Source organism: Lathamus discolor, chromosome 5, assembly GCF_037157495.1.
Source record: "Lathamus discolor isolate bLatDis1 chromosome 5, bLatDis1.hap1, whole genome shotgun sequence".
NCBI classification, from domain to species: domain Eukaryota; kingdom Metazoa; phylum Chordata; class Aves; order Psittaciformes; family Psittacidae; genus Lathamus; species Lathamus discolor.
Window position 1 is genome coordinate 27,631,169 of NC_088888.1, and position 21,259 is coordinate 27,652,427.

Consider the following 21,259-nt stretch of genomic DNA (forward strand, 5'->3'; position numbering starts at 1 on the left):
AAGAAAGAAAGAAGATAAAGCTCCAAGGAAGAGCATGAAGTCGTTTTTATTACAAAAAGCTTGCAGTGCCATGATGTGCATCAGCAAAGTGACTCCAGGGAAGACCTCCTTTTGTCTGGGAGGGGAAATGTCAGCTAGCAGAGGCTTTTTTTTTTTATGATTGACTGAGATACATATAATCCAGCATGAAATATGAACTGGAAGTGAGACAAAAATCCTCAAAATGGATGCCATGAAAGCCAAGAGATAGCTAAACCATATTTCAGAGAAATCAGAAATAGACAACCAAATGGTGAGGTCCCATCGTGCTACTTTGCAAAGTCAGATGGAGCATGACATTTTGTTTTTGCTTGAGGCAAGTAAATGCTGTTTTAGATTTCGATGCCTGACTCATGCCATGGATTCATATTTAATAGCAAAGACTCAGTACATGGTTTTCCTTGCAAAAGCGTATTGACAGATTCCTTTTCATGGCTGCCTCCTGTACCAGTTTAGAAAGATGCCCTTTAGGCTGCAGAGATTAATGGACAGATCATAGATCAATGGGTAGTTTCCTGAGGCTTTATGCACAGTACACTACTGCATGTCTTAACATGTAATTTTCAGTGTGTATAGGGAATGTACTTTGAAACAGCTGTTAGTGGTCTAACAGTTGCTTCAAAGATGTGTATCTTGCATGTAGCCCATCCAAATGAGCAATCAGCCTCCACAGAACATACCATTTTGGTTATGTGTATGTAGACAGGGCCCTGGAGTGTAAAAAATATAAATGATGAATAAAGAGATAGCAAAAGGAGGTTAGAGGGAAAAAAGGCAATTTTGTGGGATAAAGAATAGTGAAAGAAGAAAATATAAAGGTAAGGATAGATAAACTAGGAAAGAAAGATACAAAAACTGGAAGAGGAAAATGGAGAAGAAAACAGGAGACAAGTATCTGGGAAGGGGGAGAAATTGGAATATCTTCTTACTGTTCGAAATAATGACTTGTGAGATAGACTGCAGATTCCGCCTCAGACACAGCTAGTATGTGTAATGGGAAACCAATAATAAATATTATACTGAACTGCTTTAGCCAACAGGGGGGTACAACCTGGGACACAGGATGATGTAGTAGTCCAGGACCCATAGATACGTTACCCTGGCAGTTTTGCTGCACTTGCACAGCAGCTTGCTGGAGCTGGCTGTTATTTCTGAGCTAGAACTGTGAACCTTGTCTCACTGCACAGAAACTGTCTACTGGGAGCATTAGGCCAAGTTTTAGAGAGTCCCTCTTAAGCTCAGTGGGGCACAACTAACATTTGATAGAAAAAATAGTATTTGAAAGAGTCCACATGTGTTTCTTTTGCTCATTTCCCCTCCTCCACTCATCCATAAATCAATGTGCTAATTGCCTTCACACAATTGGCTGAGAGGGAAATGTGGTTGCTCACTCTTTTGTAATTTTAGACTGCTACAAGCTATTTATTCATATGCTTTAGGCATGATAGTGCAGTTGGAGCCCTTCTTTTGTGCCCACTGCCCTCAGTGAACAGAGTGCAACATAAATATTTATCAGATAATTTTGGAGGATTCCTATCAGAACTGTAGTGTGCTGATGGAATGTCTGCCCTCAGCCTCTAGGGAAAAGAGGTTGGCTACAAAATGTCTGTGCCTCCACTGGTGCCTGAGCAAGTACTATTGTAAGGGCTGGACTGATCAGCTCCCTGACAAGTAACTCCACAGGATTTGCTGTGCAGCTTCCAGGGAGGGTTGGTTTGTTTGTTTTTCTGGTGGGCTCATGGCCAAATTCTTCAGTGTCATATTCAGCCACTGTACTTGTGGTCTGGCCTGGGGAAGTGGCCACCCTCCTATGGATCCCGTCGCAAGGGCTGGAGTTTCCATGACTGGAGAAAACTTTATCTTTCCAACAGATGCACTATGCATTTTTTTATCTAGCCACTAAGTGGAAAGAAAACCAGTTAATTCTTTGAGAACATATAGAATCATAGAATAGTTAGGGTTGGAAAGGACCTCAAGATCATCTAGTTCCAACGCCCCTGCCATGGGCAGGGACACCTCACACTAAACCATGTCACACAAGGCTTCATCCAACCTGGCCTTGAACACTGCCAGGGATGGAGCACTCACAACTTCCCTGGGCAACCCATTCCAGTGTCTCACCACCCTAACAGGAAAGAATTTCCTCCTTATGTCCAATCTAAACTTCTCCTGTTTAAGTTTTAACCCATTACCCCTTGTCCTGTCACTACAGTCCCTGACGAAGAGTCCCTCCCCAGCATCCCTATAGGCCCCCTTCAGGTACTGGAAGGCTGCTATGAGGTCTCCACGCAGCCTTCTCTTCTCCAGGCTGAACAGCCCCAACTTCCTCAGCCTGTCTTCATACGGGAGGTGCTCCAGTCCCCTGATCATCCTCGTGGCCCTCCTCTGGACTTGTTCCAGCAGTTCCATGTCCTTTTTATGTTGAGGACATATGTATCATGCCCTGTATTTTCAGCCTGTGAACTCTTTGTTTCTGCTTTTGCTTGAGATTTTTTCAGCAGGTCACCAAATGTGTTGCAGTTTGGCTTAAATGAATTGTTCATCCCTTGTCTTGCCTTGTCATGTCAAGACAAAAACCTCTAATGACCTAATCTATGAACGCAATCCGAAACCTCATATGAGGAAATGCAATGCAAAATTCCTGTTGGAGATTATCTTTTATCCTTCTGTATCACACATCTCTAAACAAGCTCCCAGTGACTGGGTCACCTAACTGTAGCTAAGTCTAATTTTGCAAAACCTCAGAATCTTTAGGCCAGCAACATATGATTACAATGGTGGATTGAGATTACAAATAATTTTGAGCCAAAATATGGGCATAAAACTTTGCTCTCTGTCCCAGAGAGCACTGTAGGAAGAAAACAGTATTTGAATAAAAAAATTAAACAAAAATCTTTTAATCCAAAGTACTATGCATTCTAAGTGATGTTTTGAAAACTTGGTTTTGTTTCTGGGGTGCTGACATTAATATTGTTTTATAGGTCTTAGAAATATGTTGTTTCATGATTATTTTTTTTTTTTTTTGCTAGCAAAAGGCAAAATAGCCATGGAAGTCTATGCATCAAGTGTTAAAATCGATGGCATTGTACTGATTTATATCAGGGGAAAGTGTCTTGACACGTTCTGCTGTCTATAACATGCATGTTAGATTTTTCCATTGGAGACAATAACTACTGTTATGAGGTACCACATAAAGCGTGAAATCTTGAGAATTATTTTACTTTGTATGAACTGAAATGTTCATTTCATGGATCTATTTCCTCCTCGAGCAATCTTTTCTTAAAAAATCCTTACCCCTTACCCATTCCATCAAGGTACATATGTACTCATCAATCAAGGTGTAGAGCAAACATGGCTCTGCTTGAAAAATGCATGCTCAGTGAACATGCTACTTCCAATTACAAACAGAGAGTTCAAGCATGCCTTGGTCTTTTGAAGTACTGCGCACTGTTTTCCATGCCATGAAGAGGCATAGTGGTGTAACATGAAAAAAAAATCTCTCCTTTATATTCAGCCAGCATTTCAGGCAGCACTTTAGAGCCTGGGAGAAATTACTGCTCATGATTGCTGTTCATAAAGTTCATAGCAGGTCTCCTTTCTTCTCCAAAGAATGCTATTTTACCCCTCCCTTTTCTTCCAGATTGTTTTATTTCCTAGGAAGCTCTGGAGCAATTTACATGCCTTTTGGGTCATGCAAGAAATTTTCTAGCCAGCTGAGCAACTGGATGGAAGTTAAGTGTTCTCCAGTTCAGGCAGATGGTCTTGTTTAGCTGTCACATTTTAACTGTGTAGCTTACCAAGGATATGTAGTTCTCTTTAGAGTTAGTGCTAACAACTTCAACTTCTACAGAATATTCCTGTTGAACTCCTAAAGCTCATCACAAACATGATTAAATTTAGCCCACATATGAACTCCAATGAATAGATCAGTATTCTTATCTTAAAGATGGAAAAGCTGGGACACGAGGAGTAAGGCTAGATGTCTAAATGAGATATCTGACATCAGGCAAGGAAGTTCTTGTTCAGACATGCTGGTAGCACCTTATGCATAAGAATCTCACGAAATTTTGTAAATGCTAATTCAGCTGTTATTGTTGTTGTTATTGACAGTATGTATCCACGAAGCAAGAAAAACTGAAATGGCAGCTGGTAAAGCACAGGCTTGACAAATTTTGAAATTAATTTGGTGTAGGTGAAAGCATAAAAAGGTTGCAAGAGAGGTGAGTCTGGAAGGCACCTGTGTGCTCAAAAATTAGGAGATGAGCCATCCAGATGTTGGCAGGACATTGAGATTAGTATCACTAGGTTCAACAGCAACCCAATGAAATCAGAAGCCTATACACATTGAGCTGCATCAACTCTCTGCTTTTGGGATGACAGTGAATGAGCATCTTGCTGGTGTGAAGACTGGGGTAGAGATCCCTGGTCTCACTTTTTCCCATAACCCCTGTATTACTATTAACATGAAACTCTGCTGGTAAGCACAATGTTACTGTGGTAGTTAGTGCAAACAAGAACGTATTTACTCAGGGAACAAGAATAGCATTGGATATCATCTTGCTAACCAGATGCAGAGTAAATTCCTTTCTGTATTCACTTAGCTTCCCTATTACCTATGGATATGATACATTGCACTTTCAAAGTAAAAGTGGTGCTCAAAGAGCATCCTCACATCAGAGGAAACGCTAAACAATTGACAAATGAGAGCCACAGTATTCTAGAAGGGGGGCTTCACCTCGAAGATTTAGGGCAAATTGTGATGGGAGAAAAAAAGTAAAAGGAATGGAAAATGCTGTAAAAAGACAGTGTAGATTTGCTAAAACAGATTGTGCAAGAATGCATTTTAGATAAGACAATATAATCTGGATGATACCATAGAACTAAGCTTTAATGAAGAATGTCATGGAGTATTACAGAGTTATTGTCATTCTTGTTGATTATTTGCTCAAAAATTATAAGAAACAGTAAGAAAGTTGTGGGTTTGGGGAAATATCAAAAAAAGAGGGAGATTCATCTAAGTCCTTTCATAGTCTTCCACTGCTCTAAACTGCAATCTTATAATTTGGAAATAGCAGACAAGGAAGATTTGGTGATTGCTGACTTTTAACATGCCAAATGATGTAGTCATGGAGGAGGAAAATAAGAACCTGGACTTAGTTATTCATTTGCCTTTTGATCATAAATCAGCTGCCCATTGATGTACTGCATGGATGGTTCAACTAGTGTCTGAGTGAGACAGAACACTTTTATTTGTTCTGAACATGACAGTTGTTGGTTTCATCTGATAACTTCTGGGTTTTACACAACAGTGATAATTCCTCATTTGCTTTTCCACACTACCTGTGTTTTTGTAAATCCACCAACAAGTCCTTCCACAGTCATTTCTCACGTTATCAGTTTTTTGTATTACAACAGACTTTTGAGGTGATCTGAGATACTGGTGAGCAGAGAAAAGACATTTTGCACTGGAGATGTCACTATGCATCCTTTCGTGTGCAGCTTGTGCTTGCACCTGCACACACACACTCTTTCACAATCTTTCTGAAGTTTACTGACAATAGTACCAATTAGATATGTGGATATGATATGGGGGGAACTCATATTGTAGCAAAGGGAATCCATTAGAAGAAAGTTATATGCAACTTGAATATGGGATCCAGCAGTATATATATTTGCCTTTCACTCTCTAGTTGATGAAGAGAGATCATACAAACCTGTAGATCTGTGATCTGCTGTAAGAAAACTGGAGTAAAAACTTACATTGGTTATATCTGCAGCCATGCTTGTAATTGTATTCTCAGCTATATGAGATGCGGAAGGTGGGACGTTTTTCTTAACATTTGTCTTAACAGCTAGTCATAGGTTCACTGCTGGAGGAGTAGGTAACACCAAGGTCTGTCACAAATTACCATGCTTCTAGTGTACATTTTAGTTTTGTATTCTCTTCCTGTGTGTATTCTCTTTAACTAGATTTCCCATTCTTCCTTTGCTGTCTTTTCTACACTACTTGTTTTCTGGCATTTTCCCAATATACTGTATATAGCTTTTAAAATTTTTTTATAAATCCTTTGATCTAAACTGTTGACTTTATTCTCTTACTCTTCTGATTATGAAAGGACTGAGACAGGACGTTCTTATCTACAGAGACATTCTATCCTGCCATCTTTAGCTGTAAAGATGGTAAGCTCATGACAAAAAAAAAACCAACCAAGATTTACAAGATGTTTTGAAGATCAGCCAAGACACAGCAACAATCTATGCAAAATCTTTTCCTACTTCCATTCGAGAATGAACACTCTTTCTTTCCTTAATACTTCTTAGTACCAGAAGAAGACAGAACATTTGAAGTGGACAGTTCAAACAGACAATGTCAGCATTTTAAGAGGGTGAATTGAACAGATCAAGAGCCAAGACAAAAATTGCGGTTTATACCACCTCGTCATTTTATTGAAGTTATCATACAGATCTTGGCAGAGCCAACATCTGGAACAATATCCATTTCAATGTGACATAAATTATCACCGTAAGGAATATGGCAGGATGATCAGCAGCTAGAGAGAAATAATTTCTGAGATGGATAGCTAAAATTTCTTGAGAATTCAATCGGTTAAGAAATGTTATTGCTTATTTGGTCACATCAGTTAGATTACTGAAACAAACAGCAATTGAACAGTATGAGATGTAGATGTGATGAAAAATATTTTGAGCCATAATTTCATCCATCTAAATCCTGAACTGTTTCCAGAGGCATTTTTTTTACTGAAATAACAGGACATTTCTTGAGTGAGGACAGAATAAATAAACCCAGAAAAATAAATTGACAGTCTGGCACAAAAGTTTCTAAACTGAGATTACTGTCTCTACATTTCATTTGCAAAATACAGGAAGGCTGTTAAGCATATAAAACTACATTTACTTTCATTTGGATTGGCAGAGCCAGACAGAAAGACAGGACAGCACAGATACAAGAACTGGACTCTGCATCCAAAAGTTACCATGGGATCTAGGTTCAACTCTTGGCTTTCCCAGACGTTTCCTCTTGTAACACTGGACAAACCACTTCGTTTCCCTGGCCGTCTGTGTTTTATATGTGAAGAACAAAGCTTGTTCATGCATGCTTTTTAGTGCTTAGTATGATGAGGCTTGTACATGAGTTGTGGTCACTGATGAAAATTTCAGTACTGGGGATACTGAGAGTTTTGCCAATACAGCAATAATACAGATAGAGAGCACATATAAATTAGACTGCAAGAGTGTACATCAGGACAACTTATAAGAGTATGGAGACTTTCAAGTGAACTCTGATCTCTTAGGTCTACACATCTCTACTGATATCAGGCCCTAGCTGGCTCAGAATATGATGCTGACTTTCTGCTGTTATTCGATTAAACCAGACGAAAAGTGAGCCTCTTAGGGGTAATTAATAGTTTCAGGTAATAGTAACAGGAAGTAACTTTTCCGGCTTTAGTTTGTAAGAGATTTTCCAGCATAAATCTTCTACTAATAATAATGTCTTATCATCGCTAGCAAACCTTTTTTATAATGCTTAAGGGATGTGCATTAGCAGTTCCCTACAGGAAAACTCTTCTGCTAGTGCTGAGGTGCTAATCCCCAAATCCAACTGAGAGAGGTCAAATTTGGGAAAAAAAGTAGAAAAGAATGATGCCAACATTAAACTGTTCACTAAGGCTTTGATTGCCTCCATGAGACACTGTGATGGAGAGATAAAATGGACAATAAACATTTTAGAGCAGCTGGAGTATATCAGGCCTACCACAGGTGAAGGATTTAGTCTGCTACTCCAAAAATGACACGGCTGCTGGAGAAGGTATAAGGGTAGTTGTGAGATATTGAATTTATTTAAACCTAGCTTACTTTATTTGCTAAGAGAAGAAAAGAGAGAGAGAGAGAGAGAGAAAGAGAAGACAGAAAGAATAATATTATTATTCCAAGAAATATCACATTATTAACATGAAAGCCAGGCCAGTATTCTTTTGGAAGGCTTTCTCGTGGACCCTTAAAGATTGTTCACAAGTTAATATAGATATATTGCCCTTAAAAAGTCTACAGTTCCAACTAGACTTCAAATACTTAGCATGCAAAATAGTCACTTCGTAGTTCAATGTCAATAACACATTCCCACTTCCTCCAAAAATAATCCTGTAACCTTGTTCCATTTCAGGCAAAACTCTTGCATAGAGCTCATGCTTATTAAAAAAATACTAATATTGAGCAAATTATGTATAAAGCTGCTTAAGATATTTTTCTATAAATAGAGCATTGCTTGTTAAGCAGTATTTCAGCCTCAAATTGCTGGTTTTAGAGCAGGAATCGGGAGATGAATTTCTGTGTAGATCAGACTAAACAGCTGCAGCACCTTTGTCATTAAGATCTGTAAAACTCCTAAATGATCACAGTTTATTTACCTGTCTTATGTTCCTGATGCATAAGATTTCTTTGACTATTTATAAAATAACTGGTTCCTCCCTGGAAATGTTGATAGATACCAAACGTTCCATACTTTTAGTACAAATAGTCATTTGTCCTTAAATTTGTCCTAAAAATGTTTCTAATAATTCACATATTTAGAACTCATCAGTCATCCCAGCCAAGGAGTAGAAATAATATGTGAATTGGGTGACCAGTCTCACATCACTGAATAGTGAAAGCACATATAACTGGACAACATAAAAAAATTCCTAGGCTGCAGTTAGATGAAAAACTTTGCTGAATGCTGAGCAGGTCAGAAATCAACAATGAGCTAAAGAGGGAAGGTTGAGCTTAGAAGGCTGAACTTATGGGGTGTTATATTTGTGCTGTACATTTCCACCAGCTGTAGCAAGTACATTTCTGTAATGAGGCTGATGCTGTCCTCTTTGCATTCTGCTCCCCACATTTGCTGAAGCCCAGGAGCCTTCCTCCTCTTAATTCCTTCTCTGTTGCTGGGGCTTTTAAAGTGCTTTATATTTTTTTGCTGTCATGTTTACTTGCACTAAAAGGTACTGCAAACCAATTTGCAGGTTTTTTTATCGCATCACTTTTTACATCCCACCATTTTAAAAAGCCTTATAATATTTCCATTTTAAACCCTTATTTCAGGTTTATAAATCCTGCCTGCTTCTAGTTACACTGGGCTGAAGACAGCAGTGTAAATGTTAACCCCATAGACTGATTTACAAGAAGTGGTAGGCATCTATTTATTTTAAAATATGAGGCATCAGAAAAGGCAGTGATTTTGCATAGTCTCTTTTATTACTACTAGGCTTTAATACACAAGAGAACCCAAAAGCTCTGATTATTTACCTACCCTGTAATGGGAGATAAGTGGAATTAATGGAACCACAGTATTAAGAAATAGAAAGAACTGGCTAAAATTTGTCAAGGGTTGCTTTTCTACATTGTCCTTTACATGAGAACACAAGGAATTGCTTGGAGATGGTCAGAGCTAATATAGAGAATGAAGAAAAATATTTTTTTCTTTATAATGTATATGACCAGTGACTGTTCTGGGGTTAATCAAGGCAAACCTTGTGGCTGAATTTCAGATATGAGCTATTTATTTCATGGCGTATTAGAAGCAGCTATTGCATTACAGAGTATGAGCCATATCTTTGCCTAGTGAAAATTGGTACCCTTGTGTTTTGTGAATGAAAAGCAGGATCTGCTGGTGCCTGGAACAGTGGAACATTGGTACAAGCTACCTGGAGACTAGCAAATAGCTGTCATTTCAGGTTTTGAATAGTAAGCTTAACAGTGCCTTCTCTGCCTCAGTGTTCACCTACTAAGTCACACCTCAAAATAAAGGTTGAGCCAGGGATTACCTGAGAGTGTGACCCCTACAAATCCATCAGACCCAATGGTCACCTCCAGCAAAGGCATTGAGAGAGCTGGCCAGCTTGCTCACTATTATCTTTGCAAGGTCAAGAACACCAGGGAATTAACATCCAAGTTGGGAAGTTACAGTCCAGGTGGGTAGAGAGGTAAAAAACTGGTTGGGTGGTGGGTGTGAGAGAACATGGCTGTTGGGTCATACCCTGTTTGGATGCCAGTAACAGTGGGGTACTGCAGGGAGGTAGACCTGGGACTTGTCCTGTTTAACATCTTTATCTATGACCTGGAGGAGGCAACAGAAGGCCCTCTGTGAGGTTTGCAGAGGACATCAAACTGTGGAGACCCATCCATAGGCAGGGCAGGCTGGAGGGACAGGCCAGCATGGCTGCTGTTTGTCATAAATGAGAACAAAGCTGTGCTGCCTTATATAAGCAGAAGACATGATGCAAAATGTACAAATTTTTCTCAGCTTCCTCCAGTCCTCTTGTTTACAGTGCAGCTTTACTTGTTAGCTGTTGTATTCTGTTTAATCCTTCTTTGCAAGTTAACTACTGAGCACTGATCAGTGCCAAGGGCCAGGAAACATCACACAACTATCTTTATTTGAGCTTTCAGTATGTTACTGTTCTCCTTCCTGCCCCTCAGGCCCTGGTAAATCTCGTAAAATCCTTTTCAGATAGAAATCCTACTCTTCCCAAGCTGTAACATGTTTTACAGCATCTATTTCTCTATAGCTGTCATAGTCTTTTGTTGACAGTCGTAAGGTACCAGTTCTTTGGCTGGTAAGTGTCTTCCTTATTCTTAAATTTATCCACTTTGTTTGGTTCAGAGCAATGTGTGGGGATAATAAATTGTCTCACAAGTACCTGCCACTGCTTCTTAGTTCTTTCTGCCATGCCAGTTCTTCATAATACTGAATCCTAGGGATGCCTGGAAGAAGCCAGCAGCATTTTTCCCACTTACACTTTTCCCAGAAGATCTGCAAGCTGTCTGTATTTCTCTGGTAAACTCACTCATTGGATGTGCTTCCACAAAAGGTGTTCCAATGCTTTAATAGATTTATTCCAGAGTATGATAATAATCAGTTGTCTGAAATGTCAGTTTTAAGGCTTGCAAAATGTAACTATGTACATGCATAAGATCAGAACATAAATCAGCTCAGTAAAACAGCTTTGTAAATATTTATGAGCAAAAGGTTCGTTGTTTCACACTTATTCCTCCTGTGTCCTCATCTTAAATTTTCACTTGCTTTAGTTTATAGCTGTCAGTCTGGGCCGAGTACCTGACACTGCTAAATCACAACCGGTTTTCTCTGGTCTTGTGTAATGTAATATACATTCCTGAATCTTCATCAATTGCAAGTGAATGTATGATCTATAGAAAGAAACCTGTTTGCATGGGAGGCCAGATTCTGAATTCTGATGGCCATGTGTGAAGTTTCGCAGGCACCACATTGCTAAACTAAAGCATAGCCTGGATTTGTCTATGTGAGCTGCCATCCCTGAGGTGATTGCGGGTGAGGCAGGACCCAAGTCCTCTGTTTAAGTTGGTATTTTGAAAGGAGCTGGTTATTCAGGAGGAAGAGCAAAAGGAGAGACATTAAATAGGTGGTTGAAAGGATGAAAGGTAAAGGTATGAAACAAAGGAGATGTGAAAAGGCTGTGAAGGAGTGGCTGGAAAAGAATCAGAGCTATCAGGATACAGCACAGACAGTCTAGCGGGGGCTGCAAATATGAGTTATCATTTCATGCAAAACTCTGCTTTCCTGGCTCCTTCTCCCATGGCTGTGATCCTTGCCCCATGCACGCTGGCATTTCAGTGTCATAGAGGAGAGAGAATGACTTTTTTTACTCCTTCATTTTTGGTAGTCAGAGATGAGAGCAGAAGTACACAATTGTGGGGGCATCGGTTTTTTTTTCAGGTTTTACAAAGTTGTGCATGTGCTCGCTACTCCCATTTGTGCCACGTTAGTGCTGTTTCACTGATTCACACCAAAATGTCTGACTTAGTTCCATGTTCTCCCTATTTCACTAGTAGCAAATAGCATCATGTTAATTGATCATAACCAGAAACAAAACCTAAAAATAAACCCAATAATTTTCCAGTGTTTGTTTAACCAGATCCTTGAAGTTCCTGAGTGGTCAGTTTGGACTGAGATAAGTGCTATCAGTTTTCTCTTGTCTGCTGGCTCTCCAACCTTTTTGAACTGCAGCCCACAATGGGTCTGAACAGGTGGTACTTGTGGCGATTCAGCATGGATTATTCTCATTGAGGAGCTGGTTTCTTGCTTCAGGAGAGGCTTTGGCAGATTAAGAGCTCATGAGATCCTGCCAGACATGCTTCCCATGTGTTTCTGTATGTCCTCACTGAAGCTGCATGAGATCAGCAGAGAAGGGGGTTTTAGGTGTGAAAACAATTTCCAGGATGTTTACACATCTTCATTTGAGATTTGTAAGGGCTGCCAGATACACTGCCATTTAGACAATTACTTGTATTTAATTGTGCTTGCATTTTCATTAGTGAAAAATAATGGAGAACGAAGAGCTAATTAATTTGCATGCAGACTTATCAGAAGATTCCTATACAGTGTACAGATTTACATGGTTTGATGTCTTAGCGTGTATTTAACCATACACATGCACAGTTAAGTGTCTTTCTGACCGCAGCGGTACCATTCATTTGCAATTCCCCTGAAGTCCAATGATCACAGGTTTGGTGCAAACATAAAATACGTTCTCCAACGAGTAGATTTTGGAAAGCTTACTGGCTCTTCTTCTTGTAATTTTGACAAATTTTGTGGGTTTTTTAGACGCTCCTTAAGCATGTTGCTAGTGTACTTGAGGAAATAAAATGCACCTTCCCCTCACATTTCCTACTGGCCAGTTCCAGGGAAGTCACATCCATGGCTTTCTGCAGGCCCCAGATTGCTCTCCCAAGATGCTGTGCTCTCCATGTCCAGGGGGATGGTGAGATCCAGGTGTTGTGGCCACCATGAAAGCATAATTTCAAGAGATCTCGAGAGGAATTAATGATGGCATTGCTCTCTGTCTACTTCCTAGAAGAAAAAAAAAAAAAAAAAGGCATAGTTCTGTTTTTATTAACTCCAATGAGGCTGATGGAAAACCTCTGCTTCTGTGAAATTAAGAACAGGAGTGTATCCTCACACTAGCAGATATCTTGCCTAGGTGCACAAGCCAAGTTTGAGATGGACATGCAGTGACGGCTCTTTCTGCAACAGGGAGCAGCAAGCAAACCTTCAGAAACAGTGGCTTCTGTCTTACATACCTGCTTTCCCTGCAGTCCCTCTCCTTCATCTTGGAGGATCCATGACTGGGTTCCATGCTGAAGCTTCTTCTTAAAATTGTACCTCTCCAGAGACATGAGATTGTGAACAAACTGTGTTTGCAGCACTAAGTACAGTAAATGCTATTGTATTATCTAACAGTAGCGAATTAAATAATCCCACTCCCGTCAGTTTCTAACAGGATATGAGATTGTGAACAAACTGTGTTTGCAGCACTAAGTACAGTAAATGCTATTGTATTATCTAACAGTAGCGAATTAAATAATCCCACTCCCGTCAGTTTCTAACAGGATAATGCTAAAGGCATTCCTCTGAGATGGAGAGTAATAGTTTGCTAATTCCCCTCAGTATTTCATGCTTCTCAGTAGTGCAGCTAATTTTCTCTGAGTACCTTATTAACATTCACAGTAACTTTGCTGTCCCACCCTAATAGCTCTCTGCAGAGGCAGTGACTGTGAAGGTGAGAACTGACAGTGACATATTTTTCATCCTTTTCTCTGCAGTCTGTATTATCCTGGTTTCCATCCGCTGAGGGCTGTCCAGCTGATGAGAGTGGGCAAACTGCAGTACAGTCAAGACATGTTTCCTCAAGCGCTGGAGACCTTGAAGCAGGTCAGTGTTGTGAACTGTTTTTTCTCTGTCCCCTTCCCTCGCTTCCGCCAAACCTGCCATGTGTATCCCCCCCACCTTCTGCTCTGTGTCTCACTGCTTTTTCCATCAGTGGTGTTTCCCCAGGCTGCAGCTGAGTGTGGTGATGGGTCACTGTTGCTCAGCGTTTCAGGCACTGACTTCCTCCAGTATCAGTCACTGTTAATTACAGTTTGATAGCTCAGAGGTGCCTGGATGACAAATTAGTATTAGATCTGAAGAGATAAAAATATCTTAGTGCCTCAAACCCTCTTTCTTACCATAGCAAAATGGATCTGGGAGCACTGAAATTACAACAGGAGCAGAGCTGCAGATTCTACCCTCCTTATTCCCTATCAAGGTTCTGTGATATCAGATTGGAGAACTTTGTCTTTAATGCCTGTATTTTATTGTGAGCCACACTCAAATCAGCAGGCATGCTTCTTGATCCCTCCTATTCCTATATCATTCATCATCTTTCTCTTTGTTCTGTTTTTGAAGCTGGTGCTTTGGTAGTTACATTTCAGCTTTAAGCCATCCGTCTTGTAACTGAGCTGACTTTTATATTAATTTTCTCCTACCTGAGGCTCTTAATTGTCCTGCCATTTTATTGCTGTTAGTATCATCTTAAATATATTGAAAAATCCCCTTCCATGTGCAACACGTCCTCAGGATGTAGGCTGTCACTCGCTGCCCATCTTCAGCCCTTATTCACTGCTAGGGTGTTTTTCTTCCACCTGGAAGATGTGCTGCCTCAAATTCCCCCCAAAGAGGTCTTACACTTATTCCCTTATGTTATTGATTGGCCTGTGGTCAGCTTGGCCTGAAGACAGTACGTACTGTGTGTAGTACCCCTCTCATCTTTCGGCCCATCTCCAATGCCTGGCACAGCCTTCGTTGACATTGATTTTGCTGGGTGCTGCAGAAAGCCACCTGGCCCAGCTACTTGCCTGTTCCTGCTGGGCAGGAGCAGGTCCCAGTCAGCATTTCAAAGAGGTGCAGAAGTTGGCTGTATGTTCCCTTTGTCTAATGTCCATACAATATGAAGAGCTAATCTTTTTGGTAAAGAGTTAGAGCAGCCGCTTGGGATAGAAGGGGCTGGGTGTCTGCACTGGAGATAGGAGGAGAAGTGGGTTTTACTCCTGCCTGGATCGCCTATAAAGTTAGTATCAGTCATGACTGTCTAAGTAACTTAGTATGTTGTGCTTACTTTTTCAACCCCTGTATCTATTCGGTTTTAACTTCTGATTAATTATTCAAACTGAATAGCTTATAATTTCCACCTGTTGAAATAATAAATTAGTGTTTAATATGATGCCAGTCTTGCTAAGTCTTGGTGACTTAAACTTTCACTTCATATATTTAACTTAAATTATGTCCAATTCTGATCATTAAAAACCAGATGGAAGAATAATCAATTCTATTTTCCATGCATTATTTGGAAGTAAGTCATATATCTGTCATGTGCAAGGTAATCTGGTCTGCTATTTCCCCCATAATGTTTATAAACATTCAGACTTTCCTTCTTAACAGCTGGAATGAGACCCCAGTTAGAAGAGCTTCTAGTTTCATTGATACTGCTGCAATATATCAACAAGTTGTCTTCTAATTGCATTTTTAATAGGATACTACATTAAATTAAAGTAGAGTGAATTCCCCTAGAGACATCTGAATACTGCTTATCAGTGAAGGTGGAAGTTGTGGTGGGGTTTTGTATGTTTTTAGTGAAGAAGTTGCCCATTACAAGCCAGATTGCTGCTGTATCATCCTGTGGGTACTGAGCAATGCCTAACACAAAACTTTTTTCAAGCCTGTGATCTCCTCTTTCGCTGAAAAGGAAGAATAACGTGCTGCTCACTATTCTATGCCATACCTCAGTGCATCTCTAACTGTGGTTGAAAGCCATTAGTGGTCCACAAGGACTCTAATGTAAGTGCTCTACAGCTAAGATGCAGAACCATTTATAATTTAATCCTGTTGTGGTTTTGCCTATTTCAGCCTCCCCCTTTCAGCCACATTTGTGAGACAGAGAGAGACTGAACTCCCACTCTCTGGAAGCGCAGCTGAATGGAGGAAAGACTTCTTGTCATCCTGTTTCTCCATGCATCTTGTAGGCATAGGACACAACATTTCTTTGGATGAGATAGGAAACTGATTCACTTCATTGCTGTCTACACTGGAACAAATTAGAGCAATATATAATTCCCAGTTTGTTGTGAGTAAAGGATGTGATTCCTAATATAATTCAGATAATGTCCTAGAGTTATATGAGAACACAGTTTGGCCCTTTGTGATTAGATGTGTCAACAGAGCATGCCACATGCTCAGAGCAGAAACTCCATTACCTTCTCTGCTTCATTACTCTTCTTAATACACTCTGACACTGAATAGCACCCTGTTGGAACCCTCGTCAGACTAATTTCATTGTGGCATTAAGGAGAAGGATGTGGAAGGTGCAGAGGAATTGAGATCTGAGTGAAATTCACCTCACATATAAATCTCGTTTAATCAGGCACAGACCCAGAGCTGCTGGGGATTGACAGCCTCTCTGCATCAGATGCACAGAAGCTGTCTGTTAAACCCAGCAGATCTTCATACACTGCTCTGCAGCTGTAATCCTGTTCTCTGTTCCACCCATCGTATACTATCACTATCATATCACTGTCATATCATCCTTACCCCTAGTGCCCTGTGGGTTTAGCTTTCTGCTCTGCATCCCCAAAGAAGGCTTAAATAATGTGAAGGGCTTTATGTTACCCATTAAAAAGAAATCATGCCCTGAAGTATATTAGGCCCTGCAGAATCTAATGTGACAGGTTTTGAAAATAGAAGTGCTGGAGAGAGGCAACACTCTACTTCTGGAATAAAACCTGAAGGTAGCCGTTGGTTGATTGTACAACCAATTTCCAAATTTATATACATCTGTTTATGAAAGATAAAATGGTGGGAAGACAAACAGAATTATAGATCAGGAAAACCTTTGTCAGCAAAAGACCGGAGCTGTCTGACAAACCTAATTTAAATAACCTGGAACAACTGTAAAAAGTGGCAATAACAAAAATTGCAATAGGCTGCCTTGTGAAGACAAAAGCTTCTCAACTGGGAAGCAGCAGTCCTGTGGAGCTCAGGGCAGGTCTGCGTCTCCTGAGCTCATAGGAGCCCCTAGCAAGTGTCTGGATTTGTCCTGAGGGGCACTCACATAGCATAAATGTTTGCTAGGTGTCACATGTTACCTTCAGTGCACCTTCAGTTGCTGTAAGCTCACCTGTTTGGTTGCCAGTAACCTGTGTGGAGCTGGACTCGGTTTAGAAGAAAAGGCAGGATGCAGTGGGGAAGGCTTGAATTCAAGGAGAAGACTTAGTTTCTGAGTATTGCTTCCTCAGAGCAAGCTGATGAGTGCTGCAGTGTGTCTTGCTGCTGTTCGGTCCTCTGGGCTGTGGTGGTGGTGGCTGCCCGAGCCCACCTCTGCCCTTTCCTGAGCAGGGCAGTGGTGCCCAGCCGTTGAGCAATGGCTGTGGGGGACAGAGGATGGCAGGCAGGAGGATATGCACACATGTGACACTGGCCAGTTTCCTCTGCAGACCCTGCACTTGCTGGCACAGTCCCAGGAGCACCTTTGCCCTCACACAGGCTGATGGGTATGGCCCTGTCTCATGAAGGCCTGCAACAAGTACAGTATCACCTCCCTTTTTGCTGTAATCTCTGGTGTGGAGGCAAAAGGCACAGAAATTGGGGTAAAATCCCTCCCAGGTTTCAGAGCAACACTGAAGAAATCCTCGTTCTCTGGGTGTTTGCTTCAAATGCCGAATTACCAGCTGTGGTTGATAGCAATTGTGATATTTTTTGTTTTCCTATGCCTGCTTTAACAAGTGTCCCCTTCAGTCAAGAGAGATGGAAAACCACAGATACTCCCTCTGAAATGCGAGCCTTCATTTCATGCTGTTTTGGTGTGTAGCCATTTGCTTTCTGCTTTCCTTGGGATGGAGTGGAGCCGTCCTGCCTCTGATCACAGTTCCCTGCAGCTGTGGTGATGGGCATTCCCACCCATCCCCATGCAAATCAGGCATAAATGACTGTGCTGCACTTCATTTGCAAGATTCATAGAACAACAGCCATACCACTAATCTAATGGGTTTTACATTCTTCTGGGAGACAGTATGTATGTGGTTTATGATATTGTGGCCTGTGTTGCTGTCTTGCGATTACTATAGTTTTTCATAGTTAGTTTTGCTCTTTTTGCTGAGAGGAAGACCACACAGACCACAAGACTGCTCAGCCTCAACTCTGCTGGTTAGCTGTGCAATTTAGGAGAGCAGGGGAGTGTTTAGAGAGCCTGCATGTTCTTGCTTCTGCCCAGTAAAACGCTTCCTTGTTTTGGAAGTGAATTATCCCCAGTTTTGCACCAAACTTTGCAAAACCAGCTTCATAACTTGATGCCAGTTTAAACTGGGAACTACAGAAGTCATTGTTATAACGTCTGTGCAGCTGGTTTTGACTCCTACTGGTGTGTGTATTACATGATTTTCTCCCTGAGGAAACAAAAGGATAAAGACTGGGTGCATTTATCTACCATCCTGAGAAAAGAAAGGAAATGGAAAGGAAATGTTGCAGGTGACAGATAAGTCAGCAGTAGTAGCATTATCCCAAAATTAGGTGTGATATTAAGGATTTTTTTTCCTTTTACCTGAAGCATATCAATATGAACATCTCTGGCTGTTCATCAGGGTGATGCAGGTCCAGGTTCATCACTAAATGCCTGACCTCTGTCCCATAGGTAGGGTGAAGATCAAGGTCAGCTGCCTCGGGACTCTGACTCACGTGTAGCCAGATGCACAGCGCTTAGCATACATCATTCACAATAAATCCATCAGCCTTCTTGGCCAGGGCATACAAAAAGGCTCTGCACCAAGTGTGTCCGAATCCATAGCCAATTCACCTTGCCACTTTGCTCTAGGGTGATCCTGCTCCTTCCTAGTTAGCATGGGTGCAGCTATGTGTTGCTGCACTGCAACATGCACAGGATTCCTCTTGCAACTATCCTGGTCTGCACCATCCAGGGATTCCTACACCACACAAGTGTTATTCAACTACTTATTAAAAAAAACCCAGACCCTCTTGTACTGCTTAATACCTCACACTCCACTATGTTGAATTGCTTCTATGATCTATTCTTTACATTTCTCCAGTATGTTAAATTAGGAAAAGCAGAACACCAAGAACAATTTAGGTAGTGTTTTCAGGAAGTGTAATTATGACAGTTGTAGACATTTTTCAAAAACATGACCAGCTTTGTATTTCTGCTAAAATAGAAATAGACAAAAATTTCGATTTCCTAATTTTTTAGGCATTTCTAATGGTGATGAAAACATTTCCATTGTTCTGTTAGTTTAACTGAGTATTTTATCCTTTAGTAGTAGTGCATTGTGGGAGCTTAGAACATATTTGACTCTTTTTAGAGCTCCATGCACACTCTGATTTGTTTTGACTGCCATTTCAGCTTGTTCTTTCAGTCTTTTGCTGCCTCCCTCTTTTTGTTTAAGAATTAGCTAATTTGAAGCAAAATAAACTGTGTTATATTTTCCATATGCTTGCCAGTCTCTAGAATGTGGAAGCTTTCATTTGTTTGACCAAAGAATGTATTTATTTTTATTTTTGTCTTTCCAACTTAAATAAGGCCACTGCCTCAACTTTTGTTTCCAAAAACATCCTTTTTCTGCAGTCCGAAGCTGATTTAGCTGAATTTCGTCAGCTGACTGGACCGGGAACTCCTTGAAACCCAGGCTGCATTTTGTTATTGACAATTACTCAGTTTGGAATGAGAAATCTCTCTGATGTGTTTTCTCCTACCAGTACACTTCTAGTCCCTTGGGTTTGTTTTTTTCTTCAGAAGTGCCAAATCCATTTCCATCTGGTACTTCTCTTTTTGCAGGAGGAATTTAATAGAAGGAAGAAGCAGAAATGTCGTATGAAAAGTGATGATCTAAACACAAACTAGGCAAACAGCATTTCAGACATATCTGTGTGAGGGAATCAGCAAGCATAAATTGGCCTAGCAATAGAAAATGACAAACACACAGAGAAAATAATCTCTGGGAAAAGTAGCAAAGACCCATTCCCCTGCATGCCTTTTATAGTGTAACTATTAGTGTACTCATTTGTTTGATGCTATGCATCGTTTCTCCTGATACAGTTAAGGCACTTTATTCCATTGGTTAAGCATTAATGCATTTCTATTTACAGGACTTCGAGGCTATTAACATGATGGACTTCACAGTTATCTTTTAAATAATGTATCAAAACCTTGGGTGCTGTAGTTGACCAATCTTAAAATGGCCTTTGTGCCTCAGTGCAAAATATCTTCTTTTACTATTCCAGACATTCCATCTGTGCAACATACTAGTGGGCTTTAACACCTAAGAATAATGTATCAGTACCTCCTTCTTTGTCAGGGAGAAATCATTATGCACTTTGGGATGCTTCACTCCTATTCCTACTATGCCATGCATTCAAGCCCCCACTGCCAACCAATTGAGGACCAGTACCTATATCCCTACCCTTCTGCAAGGACCAACCACTTTGTATGTTCAGCACAATAACTAATGTGTCCCTTTCTGTTCTCTTCTCAAGGCCTATAATATTATGAAGGTGACCCATGGGACAGATCACAGCCTGATGCAAGCCTTGATGGAGATAAAGGAACAGTGTGAGGCCATCATGAGAATACAGTGAAGATAGCATCTAGTCTGGAAAAAAAAAGATATTCAAGGACAAAGGAAATCAAATGCTTTTTATTGCATTAGGAAGCTTCTTGATTATTTTGCCTTTTTTTCATTATGTCCTACTTGCTTTACAAAAATGTTTAGTATTTGTTAGTTTTGCAGTGTGATTGATGTTTGGAGGAATATCAGGAATTTTCTAAGGATTTTTTTTCCTACTAAACAATCTAATTGACAATACCTAATTATCAATTTACAACAGCTAATTTAATTGATAATAAATATTGGGGAATCCATAGAGTCATCATCAGAGGTATGAAGTAATGCAATTCCATTGATATCAGCAGTCACTTTTTTATACCGGTTTATGCCTGCAATAAAGGATCTCATGTCAGACACATTATAAGCAGAGAGAATATTTTTTTTCTTTTCCCCTTGCCTTTCGGTTTGGTTTCCAAAAGGCTGAACCAGTGCTCTTTGACATTAAATAAGTTTCTCAATGTTCTAAATGAGATTTTCTTCCCTCCAAATATTTCAGGGTTCTGCCACTTTTCTTGCATTTCAGATGTTATGGTATTGTTTTAATATATAAATATGACATATATTAATTATATATTATATATAATGTTTTTATAATATATAAAATGGACTCAACAAAAAATTTAACCAAAAGTGCATCTATGTGGAGTTGAAACGGCTTACTCTGTTTTGTCCCTGTTTTGACTGCTACAAGAGTTTCTTG

The 21,259-nt window shown here is 40.2% G+C and overlaps 1 protein-coding gene across 9 annotated transcripts in view; it reads left to right on the top strand.

Moving 5' to 3' along the window:
• SMYD3 (SET and MYND domain containing 3) overlaps positions 1-20,923 on the top strand; it is a 409,224-nt gene extending 388,301 nt beyond the window's left edge. For all 9 annotated transcript variants that reach the window (XM_065680130.1, XM_065680131.1, XM_065680134.1 and 6 more), the window contains 2 exons: positions 13,678-13,786; positions 20,429-20,923. In XM_065680130.1, coding sequence (XP_065536202.1) covers positions 13,678-13,786; positions 20,429-20,530 — 211 coding nt within the window. In that variant the 3' untranslated portion in view covers positions 20,531-20,923. The remainder of the gene's footprint in view (positions 1-13,677; positions 13,787-20,428) is intronic.
• Positions 20,924-21,259: the final 336 nt, after the last annotated feature.